This window comes from Puma concolor, chromosome A2 (genome assembly GCF_028749965.1).
Source record: "Puma concolor isolate L17-30 chromosome A2, mPumCon1.1.hap2, whole genome shotgun sequence".
Taxonomy (NCBI): Eukaryota; Metazoa; Chordata; class Mammalia; order Carnivora; family Felidae; genus Puma; species Puma concolor.
In genome coordinates this window covers 157167380-157186930 of record NC_141668.1, presented here as the reverse complement: position 1 = coordinate 157186930, position 19551 = coordinate 157167380, and the positions used below count along the sequence as shown (strand labels likewise).

Sequence of the window (19551 nt, the reverse complement as noted above, 5' to 3'; positions counted from 1 at the left end):
GGATCACCTCTATTCAGTGCACACCCATTACGACAACGATTTATAATTAGTCTCCCACACACCCTACTTCTCAATGAGCTCTGATGGGGCAGAGAAGGTCTTAGCCATCTTGGTTTCGCCAGCACCTAGCACAATGCCCCCCAAAGTAGAATGAACATAGGGAGGTGGGGGAGAACACTCTTAACTTTCCAGATAGAGGCTATGAACCTGCAGAGCGTGGACGATCCACAAGAAGCAAAGGAGACAAAGTCTGACGAACAACGCATGCCATATCCACCTTTTCTTCGCCTCCTCCTTCCCGTGGCTGCTGTTCACTTGACTTTGGCATAACCCCTCCTCACTACGCGGCTCTACTGACTGTATACACAGTCCATACCACCAGACCCTGGCCCCATCCTCAGGGACCACCCTTCACCCCAAAGAATAGGCCCCATTCAACGAGGCCTCATCCTCCAAAAGGACTTCAGTCTTTCCTATTTTCTAATAACTTGAGAAGGCCCCAAACACAACGGGCTGCCTTGTGAAGCAGATGCTACCACTCCTCACTGGCTGACAAGCGGTGGGTGGAGGGAAGTAGGGCAGGTGGTCTTAAACCCGCTGTGATTTTTCCCACCGCAACTGAAAGAAAATCCAAACTCCTTCCTGAGACGTGTAGGCCGCGTGCGATCTGGTTCCAACCTCTCTCCGAACTGAACCCAGGACTTTCAGTCTCTGGCTGCATTTTCTTCCAGCTCTTTCTCACCTGGAGCTCTCTGAAAGTGCTGTGTCCTCTACACCTGACTTTGCACAGGATGCCGTCCCTTTTCTTAGACTTCCTCTCACAAGGTGGACTTCGTTTTTGCTACTCACTTTCTCTTCCTCAAACTATGAGCTTGAGAGCAAGGGCTACGTCAGCACCCAGCTGGGTGTCCCACACATAGTTAAGTGTCTAATAAAACTTTGCTGCTTTAATAAAACGGGGGACCGCCATCCCTCCACCCAGCTCCCCCACCATCCTTTTTTTCCGGATGGTTCCCGCACCAAGTCACCTCCATTACTTGCAACCTGAGTCCCACTGCCCGCAACCCACTCTCCGTTATCTGCCTTCACAACTTCCCACCTCGTAAACCCCACGAATGCATCCATTTAGCTGTCCATCTCTCGGCCCTTACACCCCCCAGCTCCCCTCTTAACCCTTTACATTCCATAAACCCCAAAACTGCTTTTCACCATATACCTCCCCATCCACAGACTCCCCTTAAACCCATCCCTCTCGCCCCAGGACAAGCTCCTAAAACCCATCACCTGCTGCTTAACCCCGTAAGCCTTTCAGTCCGTCGCATTTTAACCTCATAAATCCCTTCGGCCTCAGAACCACCCCCCCGCCCCGCTTTCAGTCCTCCCTGAGCCCCCACATCTCCCCTCCCAGCTCCCCGCCCAGAGATGCACCCCAAGCTCTCACTGTGCACCGTCCTCACTCCTCAGGCCCCCTGTCAACTTGGCCCTGGCCCCGCGGCCCGCCCCCTTCACTCCCGCGACTTTGGGCGGCCCAGGCCCCCGTCGAGCCCGCGCAGCACCTGGCCTGCGCCTCCTCCAGGCTCTGGTCGGTGATGGCCATGATCTGCTGCAGGACCTCGCCTGTGTCGGGGCCTGGTGGGGGCCCGGGCGGCGGACGGCGCAGGGCCGGGAGAGGCGGCGCGGGGCGCTGCGGGCGCGGCGGGGAGTCCATGGGCGGCGGGACCGGGGAGGCGCCGAGGAGGAGCGGGCCCGCTCACAAAAGCGCCGCAGCCAACCACCGCCACCCGCGCGCACCGGGCGCGCGCGCCCAAGCCCCACCCCCCGCCGCCGCCGCCGCCAGCCAACCGCCGCCAGCCAGGCCGCCGCGCCCCGCCCACAGACACGCCCCTAACTGCCCCTTGCAACGGCCCGGGACTCGGTGGGGAGTTGCCGAGGCAACGGCTCTTCCCATCCTCACTCTCCTCCTGGCCGAGGAAGGGCGACCACTGCTTCGCTCTGCTTCAGAGGCTCCCCGCCCCCCCCATGTCCACCTCCCTCACCTGCTCAGAACGACTCCTGCTTAGAGACCTTAATCTTTCCTGGGGCCCCTCATGTCTCCTCAGAGCCCCCGCACCTCCCTCAGAGAACTCCAGCATTTTTCCTCAAGAGACCCTCAAGTCTCCTCAGAGACCATCCCCGCTACCTCCTCACTCCCTGTACTCCCCGCCAGAGCCCCCACCCCTCCTCAGAGCCCCCATTCCTCCTGAGAGCCTCCACTCCTCAACGGTCCCCACTCTTCCTCAGTGGCCCCCGTGTCCCAGACACCCCCCGCCCTCCTCAGAGTACCCCACTCTTCAGGCCACCCCTTCCTTTCTCAGAAATCCCTATGATTCTCAGATCCTCGCCAACACTCACCATTCATCTCCAGAAGCCCTAACACCCAGTCCCCTAATGGTCCCCTCAGTCTCGGCCTCGTCAGATGGGCACTAGGGCTCCTGGCCTCCCGGCGCTTCCCTCGGGGTGCAGTTGTGTGTGGTGATGGTGGCTGGAGGGTTTGAAGGGAGTGATTTTCTCGCCTGCAGAAATCAATTCTCTTTTCCAGGTCTGGCTGACGAGTGATCGCCCGTTGATTCACTCTCTCCATCTACTCCGGTCTGGGCCTTCAAAACCCTAGCACGCGGTCACTGAGCTACTGAAGGATGCTTCCTGAGGGTCTGCTCTGAGGTGAACCCACCCCAAGTAAGAGTGGATGTCCACAGGTCTTTTGTTTCAAACCACCAGACCTCACAGCGTCAGAGAAGGCTCATCATGTGAGAGAAAAGGAACGGACTGGACACGAATCACTTCTCCAAAGTCACAGGACCTGCTGGAGCCCGTTTTCTCTGAGGACAGATTCGAGACGCAGGCTCCTCAAGGGTCCTCAGTCTCTCTGGAAACCCTTCAGGCCAAGGCCCATCTTCTCATTGCCGCTGGAGAGGAAACACAGTCACCCTATCTGGTGTGACTGGATTGGAGGACCCAAAAGAGGACGGCAGGGAATGCAAATGAGTGATGCGGGATGTGAAGAACCCCTTTGGAAGCTCCCCGATTAAGGAAACCTGCCACTTGGCCCCAGTAAGAGGAAGTACTAGAAGTTGTGGCGACCATTCAAAAGTTCAGCAGCCCTGTACGTGAAACCTCAAAGCTGTTTGCAATTTCAGTGTCTTTCAGAGAACAGTGGGGGCGGAGGGTTGAAAGCTTTAGGGACCAAAACTTGCATGGCGGAGACACCTACAGAAGAGGGAAAAATCGATGGGACAAGATGCCAAAGGAGACCAGAGGAGTGTGGGTTAGAGCCTTAGAGCCCGGAGGATACTAGTGCGCGAGCGGCCAGCTCAGAGCAAGTGAAACTTAAAACTGCCTTTGGGAGGCCATTTGGGGTCCCCACCCCATACGAAGTGGCTTTGGCACCTAAAGTGACGTGTCTGTCCAATGGGCCTGGAGTCCCGCAGAGGCAAGGGCTGCCTTTCACGGGCCTGTGCCCAGGCATATGGTGGGAGGGTCATCATCTCTGGAGATTTCAGGCCTCAGGCCCTAGAAGACATGCTGCCCACCTCGGATCCTGAAGTCTCCAGCATCCCGGTTCATTCTTGCCGCCCCACAGAGCTGTCTTAGGGCAGGGGGAGTTTTCCCAAAGGGAAACCCAGCCCCATTCAGTGAAGAAGGGACCTAGATGTTTTTGGTTCTTCAGCAATGTGTGCTTTAGTGATTTAAGAATTTGGCCTCCAATGGGAGGCTTTTATTTAGCATGTGAACCTTAAGAGGCTATAACCTTGTATCCCCCTGCCCCCCCTTAAGCGGAAGCAGAGAATCCAGATTCTGGTCTACACTGTACCTAGCAGGGTGCCTTTATGAGCACCTGAGAGGGGGCTCATCATGGCATGTCTGAGCCTTGGGGGGCTGTGGGGTGAGAGGAGGAAAACCAAGCTGAGGTTGTGACCAACTCTTGACTCTGTGGGGAATCCAAAGCCCTCTCCCCAGGTGCCTCTCTAGTCCCTTGATTCATCTCTGTGTCTTTTGAAGCTGTGCAACCGCAGGCCAGATGGCAACCCCTCTGAGCTCCTGTCCTGTGAAAGTAAGTGTCATACCTGCACCACAAGATGCAAGTGATGATTAAATAACGCAACTACAGTGCTTATCAGAGTGCCAGGCACATCAGAGGAGCCTGGGAAATGGCAACTCTAAAATCCTGCATCCTGCTCCATGGGCCCTACTCCCCTTGGTCAGGGGGCAGGGAAGGGGATGGACACACCTGACTATTAATGACCTGGACTCAGACGAAAGGGCAGGCAGGAGAAAGAGGGTGAGTTCGAGGCAGGGGAACAGGCAGAGGAGACCGAGGCAAAGAGAATGCGTGTAAGACCTCCAACAAGAGAAATGGAGTGGGGCACCTGGCTGGCTCAGTCGGTAGAACATGCAATTCCTGATCTTGGGGTTGTGAGTTTGAGCCCCATGTTGGATGTAGAGATGACTTAAAAAAGAGAGAGTAACAGCCGTGCAGAGATCAAAGATGAAAGAGAACAGGGCTGAGGAGATCCCAGCCTAGCCTGAGCTGAGGCGGACAATTCTGGGACACAGGGACAGACGGGACTCTCTGAGTTGATGATAGAAAATGCTCTGGAGACCTCAGTGGAAAGACTTACTCCTTATATCATGCTCTCCCCCACAGACCCCCTCGATTCTAACAACAGACAGACAAGACCCCAGAGGCTGCAAGGGGCCACAAACCTTTTCCCAGATCACACTCAGCACCCCTCAGTCTGCGCCCCTAAAGAATCAGCTTCAGGCAGATGGTGCATCCACGGTCCGTGTCACCCTGTCTCACTGGGCGGGGTGGCCTCATCTCTCCCATCTTTGACACCCACATCACCACAGACAAGGAAGCAGTCCACAGGGTTTACCAGGGATGTGTGGTAAAAATAGAAAATGTCAGTTAAAACCCCCAAAACCTGAGATGATTAATTAGCAGATTCCTGAACCCCATCTGACTTTTCTCCTGCGCATTTAGAGGTGACCCCACACCCCCAGGCCCCCGGAGCAGGCAGAGCTGTGTGCCTGGGGGAGACTGGCAGTGGAGTTGTGCCACGGCAGACTGGGGGTCTGCCTTTAAGTCTGTCCTGCAGATTGGGTAGAGCCAGATGCGTCCACGAGTGGTCAGGGGCTACGATCTGGCATCTGCAGCACCCCAGTGAAGTCCCAGGTTGGCTAAAGGGTGGAGTCCATCAGGGGATGGCCATTCTCAGGAAGCATGATGCGAGTGCTGGCACCCGTTCGGGTGGAGGGTGCGTAGCGGGCAGACTCGTGCGTGGACCGGCGAAGGCACAGACAGCAGAGGAGGCGGCGGAAGGTGCGGCGCATCTCAGCATCTCGGCACGAGTACACCACGGCATTGACCAGTGAGTTGGCCTCAGCCAAGAGTAGGAAATACTTCTCCACAGCCAGAACATTGCAGGACTTGCAGTCCAGACCGTCCAGAAGCAGCACCACCTGGCCCGGCGTCCAGCAGACCACGAACGCCCCTGCAGGATGGAGCCTGAGGTAAGCAGAGCCGGCTAGCAGGGGGCCTGGCACCCACAGCTTAGAGCTCAGGGCTGGAGGGGTCTCTGGAGCTCAGACAATGGCCACTGTTGCAGGGCAAGAGCGGCCGGACACGGTTCTCTGATCTGTCTGCCAGAGGGATACCTTTCCTAACCGGTACACGGTAGATAGGGTGCTGGGCATTTCTACATGGAGGCTGGTTCTGTGGGGAAAAGGAGGTCACTGTGGGACAGGCCAGTTACTTGGGGCGGGGAGGGAGGGGATCGTAGGGAAGAGGCACTCTTTGATCTTGGGGTATGGGGGTGTATCCTCCTGGGATACACCTTGCCGCCTCCCCCACTCAGACTACTCAACAGCCAGACTGATCTCGTTCCTCCCTGCTAAGAACTCTTAAGGGCTTCTTCCCCCAGAACTCAGAACAAAATCTGACTCTTGCCTGTGCCCTTCGAGGCGATGCTGACCTTCTCTCTTGCTTCTCTCCAGCCACGCCGGCCTCCTCTTTGGAGACACTGGCCCAGTCCTGCGGGGCTCTCACCTTCTGTCCCCTCTGCCTGGAACTCTTCCCTTCCCCAGCTTTCAGGTCTCTGCTCAGGTGTCACCTCCTTGGAGAACATTCCCCACCCAAATCCTCCCCTCCCCTGTCTCGTGGGAGTTGGGTGGGGGAAGCAGGGGTCCTGCAACCCTGGGCCAGCTGAGGGCACTCACTCACCCAGAATGATGACAACGGTCTTGACCAGGCTGAGTGTGGTCTCTCGGTAGCGAGGGTGGCAGCTGACATGCTCTGCCATGCGCTGCACCCTCCGCCTCACATAGAAGAAAATGCGGGTGTAGACAGCCACCATGAGCAGGAAAACAAGCAGGCTGGACAGGGCCCAGACGGCCAGGTAGGAACGGCTGAGCAGGGGGGCCATGCGTGAGCAGCGGTCCAGGGCACAGAGGCAGTGCCAGAAGTGGGCGGGCAGCAGCCCCAGGCCCAGCGCGGCCACCCACACCCCCACGATGAGCATGACGACTCGGCCATGGGGCAGGCGGCTGTGCAGCTGCACGGCCATCACACTGCGGTGCCGCTCCACAGCGATGGCCAGCAGCGTGGCCACTGACGCCGTCAGGCTCGTGTCCAGCAGGCCCTGCCGCACAAACCAGCCCTCCACCGAGAGCCGCGCAGTGCGAGGGCCCGTGTGGAACATGAGGAAGAGGTAGGCCACACCGGCAAAGAGGTCAGCTGCAGCCAGGTTGCCCAGCAGGTAGTAAATGGGCTGGTGGAAGCGGCGGTTGGAGGCGATGGCCGCGATCACCAGCAGGTTGGTCAGCAGCACCAGCACGCTGACAGTCAGCCCCAGAGCCACCACAACTACATCCTTGGGCCGCCAGTGGGAGCTGAGCTCCTTGCCACTGTTGTTGTAGAAGAAGCCGATGGTCTCATTGTAGTAGCACTGGCCCATGCTGACCATCTGGGGGCACAGAGGGAGAGGTCAGCGCAGGGGGCATTTGTTGGAAGGATACAGGAAGGAGCAGCGGCCAGAGGGGAGGGTCAGGACAGGAAGGGCAAGGGTCTCAAAGTCAGATGCCTCAGGGTAAAGTGGCCGTGGTGGAGACCAGGGTAACCTGGAAAAGCAAGCTACACGGTGGGAGTGCGGGGGGATGGGCAGCGGTTGCTTATTGACTACTAAGACGCTTACAAAGATATCTCCCAAATCAAATGACTGGCTTTTTTTTCTTTTTTAATCTAAAGGAGAAAAATAAGGGGCGCCTGAGTGGCCCAGTCGGTTAAACGCCTGCTTTTGGCTCAGGTCATGATCTTGTGGTTTGTGGGTTCCAGCCCCGAGTAGGGCTCTGTGCTGACAGCTCAGAGCCTGGAGCCTGCTTCAGAGTCTGTCTGTCTGTCTGTCTGTCTGTCTCTCTCTCTCTGCCCCTCCCCTACTGATGCTCTCTCTCTCCCAAAACAAACATTAAAAAAAATTTTTTAAATAAAAAAAAATCAAATAAAGAAGCAAAATAAGCCAAACAAAAAAACCAACAAGAGGGGCGCCTGGGTGGCGCAGTCGGTTAAGCGTCCGACTTCAGCCAGGTCATGATCTCGCGGTCCGTGAGTTCGAGCCCCGCGTCGGGCTCTGGGCTGATGGCCCAGAGCCTGGAGCCTGTTTCCGATTCTGTGTCTCCCTCTCTCTCTGCCCCTCCCCTGTTCATGCTCTGTCTCTCTCTGTCCCAAAAACAAATAAACGTTGAAAACCAACCAGAAATCATCTGCCCAAGCGCGGCCAACCTGTACTAGGGATGGGGGGAGGGAGGAACAAAGGGGGCGTGAGCTGTGAAAGTAAGTGAGCGAGGGTCTGTTTGGTGCTGGGATCATGGAAGGGAGCAGAGCCCAGGGGACGTGTGTGCGCAGGGTGGGGTCACTGCTGTCCGTGCGAGAGCGTGGAGGTGACCAGGTCTATCAGAGTTGGACAGCGAGGCAGCCCCAGAAGTTGGGCGGCGGGCTTTGGGCGCGAGCGCTCCCGAAGCGGGCGGGGCATCGGGCCTTTCTGAGTGGGTCGGCGGACCCTGGCACCCTCGCGGACAAAGGGGGCGGTCAGGGAGGCTGCAGCCGGCCGGGCCTCCCGGCGCCCCCAGGCTAGAGGAGGAGCTGGGGAACAGGAGAGGAGGGGGGCAAGGGGCGGGCCCGGGCCCCGCAGGCACGTGCCGCGCCCTACCTGAGACCCGCGCCCACCTACCACCGTCAGTACCCGCCTCACCTGGGACACCCGTCACGCCGCAGTAGGGGCGGCCTCCCCGGGGGTCGGGGCGGGCCCCAGCCCCATAGCCTGGTGACCGCGGCGGGGAGCCGAGGAGCGTCCGAGTGCGCTGGGCGCCGGCAGCCAAAAGAGCACGGGAGGCGGGGTCCCGCCCCTGCCTTGGCGCAGCGCCCCGCCCTCGCCACCTGGGGGAGCCCCGCCCCGTCTCTGCCACCTGGGGGAGCCCGGCGGCTGCGGTACGGACAAGGTCTCCCGGAACCTCAGCCCCCCCTCCGCCCCCTCATTTCCTCCAGGCCTCACGGCCTCTCGGTCGCCCCTCTCCACTTCCGGCGCGGGACCCCCGCCCCCGTCCTCGCGCACCCCACACGCACGCAGTTTCGAGCCTTCCGGGGGCTGAGTCACTCAAGTCCCGAGAATTACCGCAGTGACCTCGCGCAGCCTGGGCGCAGCTCCGGGTGGTCTCAGGGTCCGCGCCCCCGCCCGGCCACCCCGCCCGCTCCCTGGCGTCCAATCCGTCGCTGAGTTCCAAGCCACGCCCTGATCCGACTGGGCTCCTACAGCCGGGACCCCCGCCCCGCCTCCGTTTCTTGAGCGCTCAGCTACCGCGCGCAGCGGCCTCCGGTGCCCCTCGGACCTCTCCGGCCCCAGGTGACCCTCCGGGAGCACTCAAGTTTCTCGAAAATCCCGCCCCCACGCCCTCCACCCCCGGCAGCGCTGCCCGCTGCCCGGCCCCGGCTTGTGGCGGCCCTGGGCTCCCACAGCCCAGAGCACACAGCCCCATTGTCCCAGTTATCTGCACTTTGTTATATTTGTTTGATTATGCAGGACCGGATCGGGGACGTGGAGCTCCGGGAGGGCCGGGCCGGTGTGACTCAGCCTGGTGCCCGGGTTCAGCCCGTACTGCCTGTAGGTGCTCAAGCATGTTTGGGGATGAAAGGGGGCCTTGGTGTCTCTGGTGGGTAAATGGGGCCAAAGGATGCTACCCTCACCCATCTCTCCCATCACCCTCCCCTGGCAAAGAAAGACATTCAAGGGTATAAAGGACACAGTTTATTCTGAGGCCATCACACCCCAGGTACCACCTGGATGTTGAGTTTGGGCTGCCCACTCCCAAGTGCTGGTCACCTGAGGTCAGCTAAGAAGACAGGCAGAGGTAGGGGAGTGGCCACAACCAAAGTAGCAAAAGGCACCCCTGTCCTAGGGGTCAGAGACTAGAGTGGATGTCAAGAATCCCATGACCTATATTGACCCTGAGCATTGACCCTGACTAACCTCTCTGAACCTGAGTGGCCCTGATGCTTGGCAGTGACCGGTGTCCAGTTGAGGGATCCTGATATATTGCCTCCAAAAGGGTTTTAGTACCTGAGGCCATGTAGTCTTTCCTTACAGGAACTCTCCAGACACCCCAGCTGAACAAACACCTTCTGAGTCCTTTCCCCCTTGGTCAGAATGCTGGGATGGTCAGAGATGGTCCTCGACTTCCTCAGGTTGGGAGTCTGGGCAGCAGGTGGCCTTGGGCACAGCCTCGCTGTGTAGCTTGGAGAGTAGCCGGGCTGTCTCTTGGGTGATCTCAAAATGCTTGGGCAGCGGGGTGCGGCGCAGAGGGCTGCCCTCAGGGGAGGAGGCGGTAGGGCCAGGTCCCCTCCTCCGCAAGCTTCCTCGGGGCACTGATGTCACAAGGGTCTCCTCGCACAATTTGGAAGCCACCAGGGCCAAGCTGGACAGCTGGTGGGTGACTGGCCGAACGCCGCCCCGGGGATATTTCACTGGCTGGCGGCTGAAGTGACCACGGGATTGTGTTCCCAGGAGTGAGTCCTCTGGACCTTGGCTGGACACTGTGGGTTGGGGTGGTCAGTGCTGAGCATCCCTAAGTCCTCAGGGTATCTCCTGGGAGTCATCTGTCAGCTAAGCCACCCCAAGCAAGGATATCCCTATAACTCCTGGGCTCCCCCCTACTTACTCACCTTCCTCTCCTTCCTCTTTGGTGTCATCAGCCACTTCTCTGTCGTCACTCTGTGGAACTGGAATCTACAGGAACAAACCGAAGACCAAAACCCCAACAATAAAATTCCAGTTCTTTGAGACTCTTGGGAAACCTGAGGGTTTGTTCCACATGCAAAAGATCTTTGGCAGTTTGGGTATCTGGGGAGACGATGCCCTTAACAGTGTACTGCTTGTCCCCTCGTGCAGAGCAATGTTATTAATTTCGACTGTGGGCTCCATGAAGGCAGGAATGCCCTTGCTCAGCAGAGGGCCAGCCCAGGGAGTGACTCAGCCACGTCCACATTAGGACCAGGGGAACTACCTGTCTCCCTCCTCTGCAACCTTGCACCTGCTTTTTAGTTGATCTGTGTATCCTTCAGTTCATCCTTTAGTTAAATGCTAATAGCTGCTGGAGTTCTTTCCACATGTCCCAAGCACTTTCTGAACCATTCCATTTCTCAGAGACCCAGAACTCACTGACTGCTCCTTTGCCAGTTCCGGGCTGCTTGTCGGGGGGAGGTCCATGTTTTAAGGAATGATATGTGTATCAGGACCTGAGGGACAGGGAAGCCCCCTGTAGGAGTCTCATCTGTAAATGGTTTTCACTAACAGTGTCTACCTCTCACAGCCGTGGTGAGGATGATAGGACGCTTATGCAGTGCCCATGCATAGTAGGTGCACGGTCTGTGTGGCATTAAGGGCATTAAAGGCATTAAGACCCCTCTTTGGCTTCACTTTCTAGCACCTTCTCTTCAGTAATTCATTATGGCTTGGGGCTGTGCCCTAAACACACCAGGAATGTTCTCACCTTGGGGCCTTTGCACCGGCTGCTCTCTTTGGAACACCGTTCCCCAGATTGTTCCCACATTGTTCCAGTCCTTGCTCAAATCCACCTTCTCCATGGGACCAGCCCACAGAATCCTATTTACTGCTACAAGCTGCCCTCCACCTCTCCTTGGTGCCCCCAGTGTCCCTTACCTTATGCTACCCTTTCTTTTCTCCATAGGACTTGTCACCTCGTAATGTCCTATAAACTGACTTTGTATCTATCCTATTTTTTTTTTTTTTTTTATTGTTGGTCTCGTCCCCACGAGAGTGCAGTCACCAAAAGGATGGGGTCTCTCAATAATTTACTCACTGATGTATGTGTAATGCCTGCTACAACAACGCTCGGTACACACTAGGTGTTCAATAAATGTTCCGTTGAAGGAGTAAATGATCACCCTTGTTAGTAACTGCAGAGCTATACCTTGTTGTTCCTCCCTTATTACCCCCCCCCATTCCATTCCTCTCTTTTCCTTCCAGAATGAGCACAAGGTAAATAAGGAAGGGAGAAAGGGGATGAAAGAGGAAATTTTAAAGGCAAAGGAAGGAAGGGAGACAGGAGAGTGAGACGCTTAAATGCAGAGGCGGCCTACCCGTCTGTGGGCCCAGTGGGTTCCTACCTCAGGAGGCGTAGCTTCAGGATGCTTCTCCAAGGTACTGTGGGGATCAGGGTCTGGGTTGGGGTCCGAGGTTAGGACTGAGGGCAGGGGATCTGAGGCAGGGTATGAGGGTGGTGGCTGGGGGTTGATTGTGAGAGCCCCAGGAGCTGGACTGGGGTCTTGGGGTGGAGGCTCAGTGGCCACGGGGAGGTCGTCCATCCCAAAGATTTGCTCGTAGTTAACAATGAGGAACTCAATGAGCTGAGCCTGGTGCCCAGAGTCTAGTAGGCAGGTGACAGGGCCAGCACCAGCTGCCCCTGGACCGTCTGGTGGCCGCAGCAGCGTTGGCCCAAACACAATGCCCAGGTTGTTGGCAGACATCTTGTTTTCCTCAAACTGTGCAGCCACCCTGGGGACAGTATGAGGAAAAGGGTCAGGGCATGGCATGCGTGGTCATTGGTCATCAGGGAGGAGCTGTAGGCCAGGCTAGCGGCCACTTGCCCAAGTCCTGGGTAAGTGGTCCCGGTCATTGAGACCAGCAGCTACATGCCTGGCAATGGAGATCAGGGGTCAGCACCCAAAGTCTGGAGTCATCTATTAAGATTCAGAGCTCAGAAAACACACGCAAAGGTCAGAAGTCAGTGGCAGGGGTCAGTCCCAGAGATGAGTAGTCATATGTCCAGGGACAGGGTCACAGATCCGTGCCTTAGGTCAGAAATCACATTTCAAGGTCAGGGACAGTGCACACCTGAACAGATGGGCCACCAGGTGCCGCAGGGTGCTGTAGTTAGAGTCAGGCAGCTGCACCAAGAGGGTCTTCAGCGAGCAGATAACCTCAGGGCTGGGGCTGGGGGTCCCAGGGTCGTGCCCAGGGTCTGCATGCAGGGTCTTAGCCAGAGAGATGAAGGCGTCGTAGAGGTGGAAGGGGACCACGGGGTCAGTGAGCTGAGGGTGGAATGGTGGGAGGGACATGGGTGTGGGTGGGCTGCAGAGGGTCCTCAGCCTGAGCCCGCCCGGCCCCTACCCCTGAGCCACTGAGTACCCACCTCCTGGAGGAATCGCTTGAGGACACTCGAGACATCGTGAGGGGAGTTTCCTGACATGTCCACCAACCCTCGGCCATTCTCGAAAGCCTGGCATAGCCGCTCCACGCGGACCCGGGACCCGCTGATCCGATAAATGCCCTGCAGGGCAAGGCAGGAAATGGACATCTGGCTTACAATACAGCCATCAAGAGGACCAGGTCACTATTGGGGATGGTCAAGAGTCAAGGCGGCACCTGCACACCCAGGGCACGCTGTTCTATCTCGGCCGTGCACCTGGTGATCACAAAGGGCACCTCCTCCGGGAAGTCCCTGGGCAGCTGCAGGAAGTCGACCCCAAAGAGGGCAGTCCGGGCGGGGAGTCGCTTATGTCCACAGAGGATCAGTAGAGTCTCCAGGCACCGCTTGTGGCAGGTCAGAAAGCACTGAAGGGAAGGTTATAGGGTCAAGGAGGTCATCAGAGGTCAGCAGGGGAAGAGAAGGTCGTAGGGATCCTCAGGGGGCAGGGGGCTCATAGGACATCTTTAGATCAGGGCAGGTCCCAAGGGCAGAAAGGTCATAGGGATTTCAGGTCAGGTGCCTGGGGTCAGGGAGGTCACTGGGGTCATAACAGGTCACTGGCTAATGGGCCCAGGCCGCACCTCCTCACACTCAATCCCGCTGACCATGAAGGCTTCACACTCGCGGCACTTGGCTGGGCCCCGTAGCCGCCGCAGTCGGTGGGTCTGGGCTGCGCCAGATAGTGTCCACTTCCTGAAGGGGCTTCCTGAGCCGTTCTCCAGCCCATCTCCCAGGTCTGTGGGGATACAGGGTCAGGGGTGCCTGGTCCACCCCCTGCCATGCCCCACCTGCTTCCAGCCTCACCAGGGTCTCGCTCCTCAAAGTCATCTGAGGACTCGGTGCCTGTGGATGACACCTTCACCAACCGCCTTGTGCCAGGGCCTGGAGTCATAGGGTCACAGAGGTCGGGGGTCACAGGGGTCATTAGGAAGCGCCAGGGCTAAGGAGATATGCCTGGTTTTTAGGCTTTCCAGAACCACCCACAGATGCCCTTGGGGTAATGGTTAGAGATCCGGAGGGAGTTCAAGGCAGAGGTTAGGGGTTGCAGAAATGGGTCAGCGATCTGGGGGTCGGTTCAGAAATTAGCTCAAGAGAATAAATCAGAGGATATAGGAAATAGGTCAGGAGTGCAGGTAGGTCAGAGGTCAAGTGATAGGTTAGAGACTGAGGGTCAGAGCCTGGCCAGGGTCTGGAAGGCGGTTAGACGTAGGGAATGGGTTACGGTCAGGTCCTGGCCCCACCTGGGCTGGAAGTGGGAGAGTCCAGGGACCGAGACTCACTGCTACCACCCACGCTGTCCACGTCGCTGCTTGGAGTGGGGCCTGGAGTCCCTAGAAGGGAACAGGTCAATTAGGATGGACCCTTGCCCCAGCACCACTCCTGCCCACCCCTCACTGCACTCACCCTGGCAGCCTGTGCCTACATCATCCCAAGGGCCTGCCTCAGCCGCGCTCTCATCCAGCCGCGGGGGTAGGGGGCCAGAGAGCTTCTTTCTTGTGTCCAGAGGGGAGCTGAAAGGAGAAGCGTGAGGGCTCTGATAACCAGGAAACTGCCCTGGGATGAGATCACCTAGGCATTGCATTTAGGACCCAAATCCAAGCACTTGGGTCTGCTGCAAGCCTTGACACCAGTGAGCACCCAGTACAGTGACCCTGAAGTTCGGACTCTCCCAGAACTGGGACCCCTCCCCCCAAATAAGAGCCTCGGTATTAATCCAAGAACTCAAAACCTCATTGAGTTTCCTGACCCTGAGTACTCAGCCTGGTGGCTCCAACAGCCTGAAACTGTGTCTCTGGATCTCATTCCTGACCCTGCTCCCAGGGGGCCCACCTGTGTGCAGTGGGCACGAACTCCTGGAAGGAGAAGGCAGGCGGCGGGGGTGGTGGGGCCTCGGGCCGCAGCGCCCTCACGTACTCCTGGTAGCGCTGGCCAGGCTCAAAGGGCTCACAGCACTCAGCCAGGGCAGAGAAGGCACGGGGACCACGCTCTGCTTGCGCCCCTCGAAGCCCTAACAGTCCCAGGGTCACCTGTGGGGAGCAGACTACAGTGAGAGAGGAGCAGAGCCTGAACTTTAGAGACACCAGCATGGTCAGGGTTTGGGGACAGCTTGGGGAGGAGGGTGTGATCAGAGCCTGGCCTGGATGGAGTGGGGTAAGGGCAGGACTCGAGAGGCCGAGGTGCCCTCGGGGACTGAGGGTGGAAACTGGCTGTCTAGGGAGGAGTTCTGGTGCCCTGGAGAAGGGTTAGGGGCAGGGGGCCCTCAGCTGGGGGGCGGCAGTGGGAAAAGGCCTCACCCGCCTCAGCACTTCATCCCCCTGCAGCACCAGCTTGCGCACATGCGACACGATCCGCTGCTTGGCGGCCTCCAGGTCCTGCTGCCGTGCGTTGGCCTCACGGACACAGGCCTGGTACAGCGCCAAGGCCTCCTGCGCCTGGGGAAACCGAGGCCGGGGCACCGGTGGGATGGAGTGTGGGGTGGGGCGCACCGAAGTGCTGGGGGGGGGGGGCGGCACGGGGCCAGGTCCCCACCTTGGCCTGAGCCTCTTCTCGTGATCGCCGCCGCCGCTCCTGCTGTTTGCTGGGTCCTGGCGAGGCCTGGGGTACCGGGTCCTCAGGGGACGCCTGGGAGCGAACCCACAGGTCCTCGCTGCGCTGCAGGTACTGTTGCTGGGCCCTCCGCAGTGCCTGCACTGCCTCATTCTGGGGTCGTGGGGGGTGGGGACAGGGACAGAAGGGGATAGATCAGCACCGCTTCCTCTCACCCACCAGCCGCACGCTGGTACCCACCCTGCCAGGCCTCACCATCCGCTTCTGCTCTTTCAGCCACTGCTCCTTAAACTCCTTCCGCCACTTCTCGATCTCAGTTCGTTTGGCTGCCAGGGGCTGGCAAGGGGGACAGATGGGGGTGCTGCCTCAGGGCCACCCAGTCTTTCTGCTTCCCGCTACCGCGTGCCTTTCATCCTCTGGACCCTTTTCTGGGTCTGCACGCTCCCCACCCCCTCTCCCTGCAGTGTCCCCACCTCATCCTTGCTAAAGCCTGGCCCCAGAGATGCCAAAGCTCTCTGCCTGTGAACACTCGGCACTTTTCCCCCCAAGCCCTGCAAACGAGCAAAAGCACAGTTTTGCAATTGTACAGGAAGCCTGGTTTGAATCTCTGCTGGGTGACCTTGGGCAAGTTCCTCAGCATCCCTGGGCCTGAGCTTCCTCATCAGCAAAATAGCCTGGATGGTAACCTTGCCTTCCTCCTGGGGAGGTGGGGATGGACTAAGGCGTGCGGCCGGGCCCCCTCACCTGGGAGAAATTTCTTTTCTGCTGGGCCACTGTTTCCATGGCCAGGGCTCCCAGGCTGAGGTCATGTTCCAGAAACAGGGTATAGATGTACTGCAGTGGCATATGGCTCTGGGGTGGGAGAGTAGGTGTTGGGGGACACCGAGGATCTAGGGGATCGGGGTGGGGGGATCTGGTCACAGCTACCTGCTGGTGGATTGCCACCTTGCCAGCCTCGGCGATCTTCATGATGCTTTTGGTAAACTCTAGCTCTGCAGGGGGAGACAGCCGGGGTCTGAGTTGGGCAGGGTGCGGGCACTGCCTGGGGTCTGGGGCAGGGTAGAAGGGACCCTCACCAAGGCTGGCTCTCTTCTCGGTCCAGGCCAGCAGCTCCTTGGCATAGCGGCTCCAGGTCTTGGCATACTCCAGAGCTGCATCCACACCCCCCTTGGTCCGAATGAGCCGCAGGTCCAATTCTTCCCCTGGGGCAGGAGGGTGGACCTCTGACCTCTGACCCCCGAGGCTGCTGTGGAAGCTTTCCCTGAGCCCCAAGGCCAGACCAGTGACCACTATTCTATACCCTGTGGCTTTCCCCAAACACCCTTTTATGATCTTGTCCAGGTTGCAATTTTATACTGACTCTCCACCCAGACTGAGGGATCCCTGAGGGCAGGGGCTCAGCTCTGTCGCGTACTGTTGTTTCCCTGGCACGTGGAACAGGCAGCCAGCGACGACTTGCTGAGGGAAGGAGTCCTTTCTGCCCCCACTCCCCTGGCCTCAAAGCCCCCTACCTGTAAGGGGTGCCGGACCCTCCAGGGAGAGGCCACTCCAAAGGCTGGTTTCACTGGTCTGAGAGGTAGGGAGACAGCATTCAGGAGCAAGCAGGGCAGCGGCCTCAACCCCCTAGAGCCCCTCCTCCTGGAGGCCCCCTCCTCCCTGCCTCATTGGTCCCGCCCTTCACCTCAGTGGCTGTGGGGGTCTTGTCAGACTCTGGGTCTCCTGAAAGCACGGGGTCTCCAGGCAGCATCTCAAGGGTCCTGGGAGGTAAGGGTGTCAAGATGCCACCCTCCACCCAGTCTGTCCTGCCTAGGGGTGCTGGGGGCCCCCAAGGCAGTTTGAATGATGGTCCTGGACATTACCTCTGTGACATCTCTTGTACGTGGGAGGTCTGAGTGGTTTTGGGGGAAATTAGGTGACTTTTTGTCATGGGACTTGAGAGAGTTTGAAAGGTCCCAGGTAAATCTGGGGTTCATAGGGCAGGATTATAAGGATCTCAAACGTTTTAAGGGGTTACAAGAAGAATACATGGGGAGGGGTCCTAGGACCATTTTGTGGATTTCCAGTGGATCTGGGGGGTTGGATTTTGGGATTTTTCAGGTGTTTTGGAGGGACCCATTTAAGACTTCTCAGGTTATTAGGTAAGTGGATCCAGACGTTGTAGGTTCCTAGTGAGGCACCTAAACGATTAGGGATTTGGGGGTGGCCCAGGCTCAGACTCACACGTTCCCCAGTGAGATCTCGAGGTTGTCCAGGCTCCGGAAGATGTCACTGTACCTCTTCCTGCTCTCTGGAGCTGGGGGTAGCCCTGGGGGAGGGGAGTGTCACACATGGGCCAATGGAGGCCTCCCTCCACTCACAGCACTTACACCTAGGGTAGGCCCTTAGCCAGTTGTTCTGAAGGGGTGGGGGGAGGAGGGGGAGGAGACAGAAAGAGAGTGTTCTGATCCTTGGGGAGGGGGGGGATGGGGGTGGGTATCAGAGTCAGGATGGAGGCAGTGTGGCCTGGGGTGAAGCCAGCTCAGGGCAGGCAGATGGATCAGGCACAATCCAACACAGGGGCAGCTGCTCAGAGGAACAGACACCCACACACACATGGGCCCAGAAGCAAAGCGGCAAAACAGATGCCCCAGATGCAGCAGCACTGTCCCTGGGGAGAGAGCCAGCTTGACAATGGAACCACATGGACCTCAGGCCAGACAGATGGAAATACACGTGGGAGAGGCCGGCACAGAGCCTGTGGCACAAACACATACAGGCAGACTGAAACCAGAGGAACATAAAGACCGTGTGACACTCAACGTGCACAGCAGAGACACAAAGAGAGCCGGAAATACAAGTCGGACCTTGCCACATTTCTGCCACAGTCCCCCTTCTAAGGGGCCCAGATCAGCAATGGCCCCTCCTCAGTAGGGATCCTGCTGCGTCGCCCTCCCCCTGCCCCCCATCACAAATATCAGAAGCAGAAGCGGCCACTTCCCCTTCCTGGGCTCCCTCCCCCAGGCATCCGGGGTGAAGACTCCAAAGGGGGAGGGGGTCAGGGAATGGTGTTCTGGGTCCCTCTAGGCTTGGGGGTCCCCACAATAGAGGATTCCCGTGTCCTTCCCATTCCTGACTCCTTTCCCGGGTCTCTGGACGGAAAAGGACAGGCGAAGCGCCTCAGTTTAGGAGGTGGGGTACAGTTGGGGGAGGTCTCTCTCGGATCCCATACCCTGGACCGCCTACCCGGCTCTGCTGCGTCCATGACAAGACCAGAGGATTGCTCGGCGGGGACCGGGTCTGGGATGGGATCTCGCGCTGGCGGGGCTCAGCCCCTATTTCCTGCCCCGGCCGCCGCCGCCACCGCCCCGGTTCTGCGTAGCCCCGCCCAGCGGAGGCTACGCCCGCGAGCGAACACGCCCCTGCTCATCAGAGGCTCCGCCCACGACTACACCTCAGCCGCTCGGCCACGCCCCCGAGGCCCTGAAGTGTGTACCGCGTCCCCTGCGCCCCCTGCCCGAGATGCGGGAGATGTGTGGGGCCAGGGCTGGGCACCCCATGATTCCATCCCGGCCAGGGTTCTCCTCGCCTGATCTTTGCACGGCGCCAAAGCTCCAGCACACTCTCTGGTCCCGGGCTCCTGCCCCTGAATCTTCCACACTCCACGACTCAGTGACTTCCCTGCCCAGGGGCCTTGGACCCCTGAACCCATCCAGGCTCCGCAGAGCCTTGGAGCCCCCTGGTGGAGAGGACCTATTCCAGCGGGATCCTATTCCAGCGGGATCCGGTCTCCCAATGCTGGAGGGGCTGGAGACCTCTGGTCTGGGGCACCTGGAGTCACCTTGAAAGCTGGATCAGACTCTTGAAGTCGATTACAGTGCAGCCAGAAGCACCCCTAGCACCTCCCTCAGGCATGGTGATCATAGACCCCCACCCTAAGCACCCCAAGAATCATTCCCAACGAACAAATCCCAAGACCAGTCACCATCGGGTGGCCTCACATTGTCTCAGGGACTCCAAATGATCACAGTAGCCCCCTTTCCTGGTGTGGTCTGGCACCCCTACACTTGCATACACCTTCATCTGTGCTCAGGGCCCGTGTGATGCTCACAGGCATTCACAACCGGTCCCCACGGTTTCCCTGCTTTGGATCCCAGGGCTTTCCTTGGGCTGTGCGTCCTTCGCTGAGGGCAGCAAAGGGGTGAAGATGGTAAAGGGCTGTGAGCCCCTCAC

The 19551-nt window shown here is 58.6% G+C and overlaps 3 protein-coding genes across 6 annotated transcripts in view; all 3 read right to left on the bottom strand.

The window, feature by feature from the left end:
* PBX4 (PBX homeobox 4) overlaps nucleotides 1-1793 on the bottom strand; it is a 43840-nt gene extending 42047 nt beyond the window's left edge. The window contains exons 1-2 of one of the 2 annotated variants that reach the window (XM_086698471.1): nucleotides 1557-1671; nucleotides 743-871 (exon numbers count right to left, since the gene is read on the bottom strand). Coding sequence is in view for 1 of the 2 variants with exons in the window: in XM_086698470.1 (XP_086554596.1) it covers nucleotides 1557-1708 (152 nt within the window). In the remaining variant the exon portion in view is untranslated. Of the gene's footprint in view, nucleotides 1-742; nucleotides 872-1556 lie in introns of both variants that reach the window. The other variant, XM_086698470.1, reaches the window with a different exon arrangement.
* Nucleotides 1794-4897: 3104 nt separating this feature from the next.
* On the bottom strand, nucleotides 4898-8953 carry LPAR2 (lysophosphatidic acid receptor 2). Of its 2 annotated transcripts, none has more exons than XM_086698469.1 (3): nucleotides 8657-8953; nucleotides 6263-7004; nucleotides 4898-5534 (listed from the first exon to the last, which is right to left on the bottom strand). In XM_086698469.1, the coding sequence occupies exons 2-3, from the start codon at nucleotides 7002-7004 to the stop codon at nucleotides 5221-5223; spliced, it is 1056 nt and encodes a 351-aa protein (XP_086554595.1). In that variant the 5' UTR covers nucleotides 8657-8953; the 3' UTR covers nucleotides 4898-5220. The 2 variants fall into 2 exon arrangements, with proteins under 2 accessions (XP_086554595.1, XP_025772327.1); XM_025916542.2 differs by lacking the exon at nucleotides 8657-8953 and adding an exon at nucleotides 8286-8562.
* Nucleotides 8954-9320: 367 nt separating this feature from the next.
* Nucleotides 9321-18725, bottom strand: GMIP (GEM interacting protein). 2 transcript variants are annotated; one of them, XM_025915729.2, is made up of 21 exons: nucleotides 18565-18725; nucleotides 17563-17647; nucleotides 17024-17099; nucleotides 16854-16911; nucleotides 16419-16544; nucleotides 16270-16334; nucleotides 16087-16194; nucleotides 15598-15678; nucleotides 15325-15495; nucleotides 15090-15227; nucleotides 14626-14822; nucleotides 14200-14306; nucleotides 14037-14126; nucleotides 13600-13677; nucleotides 13377-13531; nucleotides 12972-13160; nucleotides 12739-12876; nucleotides 12441-12637; nucleotides 11714-12101; nucleotides 10250-10313; nucleotides 9321-10120 (listed from the first exon to the last, which is right to left on the bottom strand). In XM_025915729.2, the coding sequence occupies exons 1-21, from the start codon at nucleotides 18581-18583 to the stop codon at nucleotides 9747-9749; spliced, it is 2904 nt and encodes a 967-aa protein (XP_025771514.1). In that variant the 5' UTR covers nucleotides 18584-18725; the 3' UTR covers nucleotides 9321-9746. The 2 variants fall into 2 exon arrangements, with proteins under 2 accessions (XP_025771514.1, XP_086554594.1); XM_086698468.1 differs by lacking the exons at nucleotides 17024-17099; nucleotides 18565-18725 and having other exon boundaries at nucleotides 17563-17624.
* Nucleotides 18726-19551: the final 826 nt, after the last annotated feature.